The 11,807-nt window shown below is 37.1% G+C and overlaps 1 protein-coding gene across 1 annotated transcript; it reads left to right on the plus strand.

Moving 5' to 3' along the window:
- Positions 1-3,981: 3,981 nt before the first annotated feature.
- On the plus strand, positions 3,982-11,555 carry LOC124639154. The gene is made up of 7 exons (XM_047176391.1): positions 3,982-4,015; positions 4,896-5,274; positions 6,969-7,141; positions 7,233-7,816; positions 8,109-9,642; positions 9,752-9,863; positions 10,176-11,555. Exons 1-7 carry the CDS (start codon positions 3,982-3,984, stop codon positions 10,300-10,302), a joined length of 2,943 nt encoding a protein of 980 aa, XP_047032347.1. The 3' UTR covers positions 10,303-11,555.
- The last annotated feature ends 252 nt before the right edge of the window (positions 11,556-11,807 follow it).

Below are 11,807 nucleotides of genomic sequence, written 5' to 3' on the forward strand. Positions count from 1 at the left end.
TTTTTGCTAGCGGAAAGTAAGCAGGTGTCATCAGCATATTGATAAAGGGAACAGTGTGTTATTACATTTTCAAGGTCATTGACATATGCCAAGTAGTGAAGCGGTCCAGACACCGATCCCTGAGCTGTTCCTTTTGTCACGTTTACATGTCTACTAAGGTTATGACCAACTTTCACGCAATAACTTCGGTTGCGCAGATATTCTTTGCACCAATCTAGCAATGTACCTCTTATACCTGAATTTTCGAGTGTTTTTAGTAAGATATTGTGTCTGAGAGTATCAAAGGCCTTGCTGAAATCAATGAACACAAGTATCACATGCTGTTTGTCGTTTAAGTACTTGTTTACTTCATCAGTAAAATTAGAAAGTAGCTGAGCCGTAGATTTTTTACTTTGGAAACCATACTGTGCCTTGGAAATTATGTCGTTCTCTCGATAGTAGGTGTGTATTTGGTCGCATATGTATTTCTCTATTATTTTGTTTATTACAGGCAATATCGTTATGGGTCTATAATTTGACAAGTCATTGATTTTACCTTTTTTATGAATGGGCCTTACTATTCCTGTTTTTAGATCTGATGGATATTTTCCTTGTTGAACACTCGCATTAATTAACTTTACTATTGCATTTACAATTTTATCTCCTATTCTTTTGATATCCAGTACTCTTATGGAGTCATAACCAGCTGATTTGTTAATATTTAGGTTTTTGATGATTTTAATGATTCTATTAGGTGTAGCTTTTTTAAATAACATTGATCTATCTTGAGATTTCATAAATTCAAAATTATTCAACAAGGGTCTGTCACACCCTTGCACAATACCAGATACACTATTTTCAAATTCCGTTGCAAAGTCATTAGCGACACTCAATTCATTATTGGATCCATTTAAAAAGGCGTTCGTAATCACCTCGTCTACAGACTTTACTATTTTGCCCGTAAGTTTATTTAATATTTCCCATAATTTTTTGAGGTTATTTTTGTTATTAGTTATTTCTTTTCGGTAATAATTATTTCTTGTGTTGAATATAGTTTTATTAACCTTGTTTCTAATTTTATTGTATTCTAACCTAAGTGTTTTATTACCGGGGTCACTTTTCCATTTAATAAAAGTTTTGTCTCTTTTAGCGCAACTTATCCTTATTTTATTATTAACCCATTTTTCACAATCTCTTTTGCTCGAATTATTTATCTTTTTATAGTATTTGCATTCATCGTAGCATTTTATAAAATTATTTTTTATGTAATTATATATGTCATTTGCACAGTTTATCTCACCTGTCATTTCCCAATCAGTATACTCTAATAGTGATGTTAATTTCTTGTTGTTAATAGACTCAATGAACTTTGGATCTTTAACTTTAGGTATAGATGCAATAGTGACAATCGTCATACGATGATCTGCTAAGACAGTCCCCAGAGCAGCCGAATAAAGGTCATGAATGCATGATCTCACGAAAATGTGGTCAATACAAGTTTTTGTGACAATATTGCCTTTTGTTTCAATTCGTGTAAAATCTGAGATCGCACATTCAAGTCCACTCTCAGCTAGTTTACTTAGATAGTGGTTGCTTATGTTATTTATAGTTTTTATATCTATATTAATGTCTCCTAACAATATAAGATCAGTTTTCTTTACATCATCAGTATTAATTGCACTGTAAAGTTCGTCAATAAACAGGTGTTTGCTTTCTTTTGGTGGTCTATACACTGCACAGATGTGAATATTATGATTTTGCTGCGTTGTTAATTTACCTAATATACATTCACTGTGCCTAGATTTATTCTTTATCAGCTGAAATTTATGCTTATTATTAACATATAAAATAATCCCACCACCTTTCCTACTCTTACGTAAAATGCTATATAATGCAAATCCTGCTAATTGATACATTGATACAATTTGTTCAGATATCCCCACCTCCGTGAGAACTAACATGTCAATTTGTGAATTTACTGAGATTATGCAATCTACTAGAGTATCAAAATTTTTTATTAATGATCGTATGTTAGTATGTACTACATTTATATTTGTTGTGTTTTTCGGTAGTTTGCTAATATATGTAGGTAAATCAATGCAATCAAAGATTTTATGCTTGTTTATCTTATGAGCTAATCGTCTTCTTGTTGTGAAGATTTCGTATGTCTTCTTCACATCTAATCACAAAGATTTTGTCTTTTCCAGTACTGTCGACTTCGCCTTTCTTCACTAATACTTTCCCATTTTGGAACCAAATGTATTTATATTCCTGTCGTAGCTGTTGTTTAGCCATCCACATAAGTTTTCTATTTACTTGTGATAACGCGAACCGTACGTATAATTTTGTAGGCGCTTCATTATAGGAATCAGACAATATATCAGCTGATGTCAAGTTAATTTGCTTGGCGGCGCGTGTCCAACATTCCACGTCCCTGTGGTGTCCTAGTTCAACCTGTAGAATGCCTATGTTCTGGTTCGTATTAGTCCGTTTCACGCTTTTTATCTTTTGTTTGTCAATTCCCATTTTTTCAGCAATAATACTTGTGATTTGCAGCGGTTCTTCATTTTTTACGTACGGTATTCCGGTAATTTCAATACAGTTGTTCAATTTGTCCTGGTCTATCTCATTCAAACGTTGTTCTAAAGATGTGATTTTAGTTTCGTAGTGTGTGATTTTGTTGCAAAGATAGTTATTTTTATTTTCCATTTCTTTTAGCTTCTGTTTCATCATTTTAATTGCTTCCACAAAATCATCAATTTTTCCCGTGCAAAATTCAATAGAAGCTTGTAATGGCTCCAGTTCTTTTTGAACAATTTTTTGAACCTCGTTTGAGATATTAGACAATAATGTGTTCATATTTATCGGAAAGTTAGTTGAGGTGGACGGCTTTGGAGTTAGTATATCCTCATCGTCGTCTTCCTCTGGGACGATAAATGATTTCCTAGCAGGAGAATGACGGTGACATTCGCTGCACTTCCATTCCAAACTTTCAGAGTTACGAATAGCTATTAATTGCTTTTGCGTGAGACCGCTGCATGTTATATTTGCATGCACAATTTTGCCACATTTGCTGCATTCTAATCCCGGGCTTTTAGTTGTTATTGTTTTGTTGCAAATATCGCACTTCGGCATTATATTATTGTATGTAACACTATGTAGGTATTTGGGTAAATGGTAATTGTATTACGTACCCACACCACCGCCAATAATTATTCGTCTCCGTAGTAAACGTCGCGGCCAAAAGGTCTTAAGCGCCGTGCATTAGCCGTCACTTACGCGTTTCAACACCCAATCGTTCTATGTTCTCACAATTCACAAAAGTTTTGTATTGTTTATTTGTAATTTGTATTAATTACCACAGTGCTGAGGTTTATTAACTGGTTTATAGTTTATGTTGTTGCTTTTATTGTACACTATCGATTTAACACCAAACTAATCACGAATACTCATAAAATATACTATATTTCAATTTTAAAAGCGCGTTGACCTCAGTGCGTATGCGCTCGTAACGAACTTTAAACTTTAACTGAAGTTATGGTTTCCGCTATTTTTATACTCATAAAGTGTCATTTTTAATAACAGTTGGAGTACGAAATTTCGTCCAAATACCAACGAACAATCACGAAAAACACTTTACTTATCGAATGGGGATTTTATTACACAAACCGCCTCAGTGAACTGATTTGGGTAATTATACTTTCAAACACTGCATAACGTGATAAGTGTAATGACCTAGGAATCACCTTGCATCGGTAATCAAATATAAAGGTAATTTCAAAATCTGTTTTAGGAGACGTAATTAATCCTCTTTTAAAAGCACTGAATCTGCTTCCATTATATACAGGGTTGGAGAAATATGTTACTTCTACCTATCACTTTAGGGAATATGAAGTTATCTGAAGTCATAAAATATGTACGGAATTTCTAAGCAATTTATCATGTATCACAAATCTAACGTAAAAGTAAACCTGTGTTTTTTGCACAAACTGACGGTAAATAATGGTCCTGAAGGCCTCTAAACAACATGTCGATAGTCAGATTTACTGACACCAAGGACTGATAAAATGTGTATCTTGTAGTTTATTAGTTTACGAGCTCCGGGTCTTTTGAGATACATAATACTTCATAAAAAAAGACAGACTACAGACTCGAGGGAGAGTAGCGTTCCAAAAACATCAACAGTCGTAAGAACCATAATATCTACGTAATTTTCTTTGAAACGATTACTTAACTTTGAAAGTTCCAATAGTGTTCGAAACCACCAATCAGCGCAGCAATTTGCACAAACTCCAGCTAATTGTTCCGCCTCGGAACTAAATGTAGTGCGATCGACAACCACCATTATATTAATAAGGGTCTTTAACTCCAGATACGCGATGACCTTAGAAGTTCGTTACCGTGATGGTTATGTTCTAATAAACTTTATTAGAACCAATAAAAGTGTTTGTTTGACCCAATTCAGAATGATAGAAGTCCAAAATGGATAATGTGGACATAAAGATTTTAAACGCTTCCAAAATTTATGTCAACGAAGTTAATTTTATCAAAAACTTTTCGAAAATGTTCTCCTCAAATGTGAAGGAAAATTAACAAAACACAAAATTACGTTGTAAAACCCGTTAACGCCATTATGAGACAAAAGTGTGACTGCATCGCGCCCGGCTGCACTTCTTGCCCGGGGCAGAGTTCCGTACTCACCAGAACTATCGCGTAATTGAAGCTTAACTAACTAGCCTGACGTAGTTACTCGTATGTTTTTATAACGGTCCTCACTAGACAACAATACTGATACAATAAACTTGTCGATATCGTATGAAAATACAAAAACCTTAATAAAACATGATAGGTACTTGATTCTATATCATATAAAGTAATAATCTTCCATTAAATTAACCTCACCCCTTTTGTTACAGATTGCCTGCACCTGCAACTGTACCGAGACCCGAAGGACCGCTATAAGAAAGGCCAGACGAAAGCTTCGCTCTCCCTGCAACACTTTCTAGGCTTTGAGTCTGGCTTCACTCTCGACAAGGAGTCAAATACTATTGCCATCATCTGCCAAGATGTGACTGTGGTGTTAGCCTTCGAGACAAGAGAAAGGCTAATAGCCTGGCAGGTGAAGGTAGGGGGACAGCTCGGCTCCTCGAAGGAGTTCCTGGTGATGATCGGCAGTGGAGGCTCCAAGAAGCTGCCGGCTGGTCCTGCCAGGATGCACCTTCAAGGAAGGAGGTTTGCTCTGACAAGTGGAGTGCCACCTCGTTTACTGGGATTATGGGAGCTGGCACATTTGAGGTGAGACCGTTAAGTCGTTAATGTTTCCGTAAAGATTAAAATGCGTCGCCGTTCTGGTTTACAGCGGACGATGCAATTAAAAAAACAATCAGAAGAACTAATAAAAGAGCTAGTGCTCGTCAACTACGTCAGTCTAGTCGTACTTGGAGTTATATGAATGCTCTTGTTTAACGGTCTCCTAGAACAGTTTGACCTAAATATGAAAACTTATGACACGTGAAATGAATTTCTCAAAGTTTAGCGAATTCATGGATCCTAGTTTAATGCGGTCCTTAAACTCAATATGAGTAGAATGTGAAAACAATAGAGCCATATGAAGTCCCATAAATTGACAGTTAACCCGAATAAAATAAAGTAATAAAGTGAACAGTAAAACAACATCGGAAGATATAATCGTGACAGTAAAGGAGGTTTTATGTTGCGTCTACCTGGCGTCTCAGGAGAATAGGCGAGGACAGACGAGGCCAAGCCAAACTATATGATGAAACAGTTGAAACAATTATGATCAAATTATTACAAAAAAAAAAATCCTGCATAATTAAGACTTACCAAATTTTTATTTACGTAATCTACCTAAGGGATCAAAACTATGCTTTAATATTACCTGAATCGTATAGCTTAACGTCGCAAATTCTTTATAGCAGCCCATCTAGGACGATATATAGCAGATAAATGCTCGTGACGAGTTGATGCGCTCGGGCGGCGCGCGGACGCTACAGACGCTAATGGCCGCCGCGTCCGGCCGCCATCTTGTGGACTGATGCGCGAACTAGGGCTACCGACGACAACCTGCGGAAATACGCTCGTCGACCAACATTTTTAGAAGGAAATGATGTATCAAGAACGCTTACGGAGGGGAATGATATTTTAAGCTTAATCGTTAAAAATATTTTGAGAGATTCAGAAGGGGCTTATTTTTGTTGTGAAATATAATACCTGCTTAGCATCGTTCGTGAAGATTTAAAATGTAAATTGCTGAGGTCATTCACAATCACAGCCACTATTATACGGATGAAAAACAATATTAATATCTCCAAGCAGTGAAACAATAATCATGCAAATGTATGAAAACCAATTCATAATCTAAATGTCCATTGGTTCCCGAGCAAAGACAGTATGTTAGTCCACAACTGCACATGAGTTGCTTAACTGCACTTTGCGACACACTGCACCCGCGACTAAATCTGCACTTCGTCCAAGTGAAAACGAGACATCTATATCTTGTCCCGCATGCTAGAAAGAGACCGCGGAACAGTTATGCCATAAAGCTCTCCGACAATTCATATAAAGTTGCTGAAAGTAGATAATATTTTCTGAATTTTGTAAAATGTGTGGTGACCCTTTATAAGCTTGTAGATCACGGACGGCTAATTTAATTTTCATGAGCTAAATGTCGAAAGTTGGGAATCGTATTATATAGTTAATCGCTACTCCGCTTCGTAACATTGCAGCCGATAAACAGGACTTTAGTCGACAAATATGCTCAGCTAAAAGCAGAAATGTTGTAAATAAATAAAACCTGTTCTACAAAGTCATAAAGGTTAAAGAACTATTTGTAAGATTGGCTTGACTCGGAGCCAAAGTTTCTTACTGTAGTTATTAACTAGCTACTCGTTAGCTTTTAAGGAAGTTCTCAGTAGTTTTAAGTTTGTAGCTTGAGTAGAACATGTGTAAAGTGTTATTTATTCATGCAGGCGTTACGGAGTGGTGGAGGGGCGGTTCTGCTTCGAAGGCGGGTCCCATTGCGGCAAGGGAGAGGGTCTGCACATGCTGATCACTGACCAGGCGCAGGATATTACTGATGCCTTTGATACGGCCGCTCAGAGCACACTGCAAAGGACACCAGCCGCATCTCGTAAAAATACAGGTATTATATTTTATCTTAATGATAATTATGTAGATTGAATTACCTGAAACTTTTGATTGAACTTTTGATGTAAATAATTTTTTGTTACCAGGGACTAAGACGCGGCCCAGTACTCGTCTATCAGACTTCAACTCCACGGAACAGTCGCTACCAGATAACGCCAGTGCTCTGTATGAAGAGAACTTCTTTGGAGAAGATTGTGGAGGGGTTTCACCCTGCTGGCCTTCAGACGAAAGGCGACTTTATGATTACGACCCAGAAATCGTTGCCAGACCACCTTGGACAGGAGCTGATCACGTTACCTTAGAACGTTGTAATAATTGCCTCACTAAACTCGGTGCGATATCTCGTTCCTCAACAGTGGCGCTCACTCCTGGCACTACATTTAACCCGGCGTGGACGATGGAGGCTGTCCCTGAGAGCAGTTCTGATAATTCCTCAAACAGTACAGAGTATTTAACGCCAAGAGCAATTAAAAAGAGTTTAGAAGCATGTCAGTGTCAAGATAAGGCACCTGAGAGACCACCCAAGCCAGCACGCCTAGACCAGAAGAAGCCGCCTGCACCACTGCCGGTACAAGCCTGTTCTTGTAGTCTGAATGATAACCACACTACAAACAATCCTAAAGTAGGACCTTATGAAAATTACGATGTTCCTAAAACTACGCACACTGAAGTAAGTATTATGTGCTAACACGGCAGTTTACATAATTTGTTGTTTAAATCAGAAGTCAGTATAAATATATGAACGTGGGTTAGACCATTCCTTGCGTAAAAGACAATACCCGTCTTACCACAAAAACTTTTTAACGTCAGTTTAAGACTTGTCTAAAAAAATGTCAAATTATGACGTTGACATATGGTTCATTTTGGAGCCACATTTTTTTAGACAAGTGTAAAACAGTGTTTAAAGTTTTTGTAGTAAGGCCTGAGGTTGATGTTTAATTTAAAATAAACGTTTGTTTCAGATTGATCCCTCTGAACATTATGACACACCAAAAAGGATAAAACAAGCGCTAGCAGACGACCTCTTCAAAGTTACAAACAGTTCAGCCCCAGGTTCCTTAGTTCTAAAGAAAAATTGTGGTTGCATATTAAAGTTTGCTTCCAAAAAGAAAGCAGTCATTGTAGAATGTGAAGAAAATATACAACCTGTAGAATGTCCTTGCCAAAAGGTCACAAACTGGGCAAATAATCTCATCAGTCTTCCGTATTGTAAAAGGACAACTGGCGAACAGATCAGCACAGAAGTTCTCACGCATCAAAAATCCGAAGAAATGGCTTTATATGCTACCATAGACGTTACGAGAAAAACCAATAGACAAAGTGCAGTAAGTGCAGACAGAGACAACACAAATGACTGTCCTGTTGAAACACAATTTACCAACTATCAAAACATAGAACCTACAGAGGAGGAAAAATTCGAAGGACCCTACGCGAACTACGAAAATTTAGAGTTTGCTTTATCTTTAGAATACTATGAAAACGCTAAAGACTTACTGAAGAGAGCAGGAGTTACACAGAATGAGTTAGACGCGCTGAGCGCCAACATAGACTTAGCTGTAAACTCGCTGCCAAAGAAACCTAAACTCTGCACTAAATGTGGACACTCACAAAGTGCTCTGAACAAAGTAGATACGAAGAAGAATCGAAACGATGAATATTTACTCATGGAACCTACGAATGAAATAAAACATGAGTTCTGCAGTAAAACGTTAGGGCCTAATCCAGGATACACACCGATGTCACCAAATCCAAATTGGTCACAGAGTTTAAAACATCCTATGCATAAACATAGGATAGAGATCGAGAAATCACTAAGCATACCTACACTAACTGGGAACGAAAATAGAATTTCAGTCTTTGGAGCAGCCAACAATAACAAAGAAGCTATGCAGAAACGATCGAGTTCCGTAGACTCAGCAAGACTACTTGAAGACTTGAAAGAATTTGACAGCAGCATAGGAAGCCATGCCACATCATCGTCACTAGAAACTTTAAGGAATCTGGCTATTGAGAATAGAAGAACTTCATCACCATGTGAAAACGAAGCAGAATGTTATGACTGCTGCAAGTCATCAGGATCTGAGAATAAAACATCAGAAGAGAGTTGCTCCAAAGAAATACCACATTTACGGAATAAGCTGATGGATAACGCACAAATCAAAAGGTCGTCAAGCGTTCCTTGCAAATCTGGTGGAAACAGGGATTCTTCTAGTTCAAATGATTCAGGAGTGTCGAGTTGTTCCATGAAGCATGGCGGTCCGGACTTCAATGAGTTTGAAATGCCTTTAACGTCAGGACATTCACGGTACCACTACATGGTTCACAAAAGGATGCGAGGAAATCTATCTGGCTGTGTGCACTCCTCATTACCGAGGAAGTCAAAGTCATCAGATCCATTAAGAGATATGTCGATGCAGTTGCACAAGACTGCAGTGCCGGCGAAGTCTTCATCCGCTGAGGCTGAAGTTCCAGTTTTACCTCCCAAGCAATTTAAAGGTAGGTTTGGACTTTGGATCTTATTCATTGGAACTGGAACAATAGTAGGATATTTATGAAGTGTTAGACAGAGCGTTATTCGATATGGTGTCGTGCGCATTGTTCGCAGGTGTAATGGACACGCACAGCACGTCGAGCGGCACGTCGGATATGTCGGACTACATCGAAACGCTCTCTATGACGTCATCGCACTCCTCCTCAGACACTAACACGGGAATGAGGTAAGTATTACTAAAGTATCTTTTTTCATTGTAAATGCATTTTATTTACAACCCAAATAAAGATAATTCACGATTATTACTTCTCTCTGAGTTTATTTTATTATGAAAGCTTTTTAATTCTTTCATTTATTTATACTGATCTTGTGAAGGGTGAGCTTCACAAGATCAATATAAATTAATATTTTCCTTATCGGCTGTAAAATATAACCTTTTACGAAAATGACTATATTACGAAAACTTGTTTACTTTACATCAATTTATTATGTAACTCATTAAAAAAATCACACACTAACAACATAACGTTTGTTGCAGATTAAGCCGCCAGCCCACCAACACGCTTCGGCCGCGCTCCGGCAAGGAGTACCACAACCTGGACCCCATCATCACGTCGATGTACAAGAACGGCAAGGACCTCGCCAACTACACCAACATACCATAGACCACCACCATTACGAACCACACTTTATATTGTTTATTTAAGTCTGGACTTCAGTACCATGTCTCAGCTTTTTTATTTTTATTTTTTGAGGAATATGAAAGTTGAGCCATGGTGTGTCTAAGGCCTTAGTCATACTGTTTCTAGTCACCACGATGTAGCGAACTGTTTTCATAATGTTTCTTAGCCATTTGTTACCTACTTTAGTAATACTTTACGACAGTGCTCAAGTTATACCCTTTTGTTACCCCTAACTATTATTTATCTACGCATATAAGACTGAATGTTTAAATTATCACTTAATTTATTTAAAAACGAAATCTAATCTAGTCATCATCCGAAAATGTAATATTTAATGTAAAATAAGTGTTTACGTTTAGCGTAAATGTAAAGCTGTAAAAATTTTGGATAATTTTTATTAAACAACGATTAATTTTTAAACAATTTATAGTTACTAGTTCATAATGCGCATTTTATACGAAGTTTTACTGAAAATAGATTTCTTCGTATTGTGATACGTCGGAAACAAAAACTATCTGGATTTCGATTTCCAAACTGTGCAAACTGATTATTCAGTCAACACAAGCTTTAGAAAATCAACGAGCATTTTCCCTGAAACCCAAAAAAGTTGCAACGTTAACCGCAGCAAAACCATTTAATCGACCGTTCCGATGCAACCATATCAGGTAACACCGACTAACGCGCTACGCTTTCGTAGCTCGCTACGAATATCGGTCTCGTAGTCGGACTCGTAGCACATTTGCTACGACCGTAGCCATCTGACATATCACAATACAGACAAACATCTTGTAAATTTGATATAATCCTATAATACGATTTGTTGCAGCAATAAGTATAAAGTTCCCAGAGAGTAGTGTTATCGTCGGTTAAGATGTGACTTGTTCTATTGTAAGGGTCGTGTTAAGGTTATGTGGCCATCAAACGAGCTTTTTATGTACGCTTGCTGTGTGATTGGACTATCAAACGTGAAGAAAATATGATATTGCGGATTTAACTTGACATGAAAATGTTTATCTTAAAAATCTTTTGTTTGGAAATATCTTTAAAACAATATTTTATTTTGTCCAATCACATATCGAGCAGTTGTGGTGGGAATGCGTGCAATACCGCGGAAGGCATGTTTACGATATATCTATATATCTGTAGTATTTTCGCTAGCTCATATACTACCCACATACCAGGCTGTATATCATCCTCGATCTAAATGTATACCTTATACATATGAATAAACATTATAGTAATTTGTATTTCTGAGTTTTTATTGTGCACTCCTATTTCTACTTAGAAAGATACGCTAAATCGACATGAACTAGAAAAATAACCTTAGATTCCGTTAACCATATGTTGTGGGTAACTAATTTTCTGATAGAACCAAATAAAATTGAAGTTCATATGACATCATCCATAAACCAAATCCTTACCCAAGAATATATGTTCAACAGAAAATGCAAATAGCACATAATTTACCAGCAATACAATATTAATTG

The sequence above is a fragment of the Helicoverpa zea genome, chromosome 18, assembly GCF_022581195.2.
Source record: "Helicoverpa zea isolate HzStark_Cry1AcR chromosome 18, ilHelZeax1.1, whole genome shotgun sequence".
Classification (NCBI taxonomy): Eukaryota; Metazoa; Arthropoda; class Insecta; order Lepidoptera; family Noctuidae; genus Helicoverpa; species Helicoverpa zea.

Bases quoted from the DNA above. Each gene is read 5' to 3' on its own strand.
- LOC124639154 (XM_047176391.1), top strand. From the start codon at position 3,982: ATGGTCCTGAAGGCCTCTAAACAACATGTCGATA. The intron at 5,275-6,968 runs GTGAGACCGTTA...TTATTCATGCAG, and splicing joins TGGGAGCTGGCACATTTGAG to GCGTTACGGAGTGGTGGAGG. The intron at 9,643-9,751 runs GTAGGTTTGGAC...CATTGTTCGCAG, and splicing joins ACCTCCCAAGCAATTTAAAG to GTGTAATGGACACGCACAGC.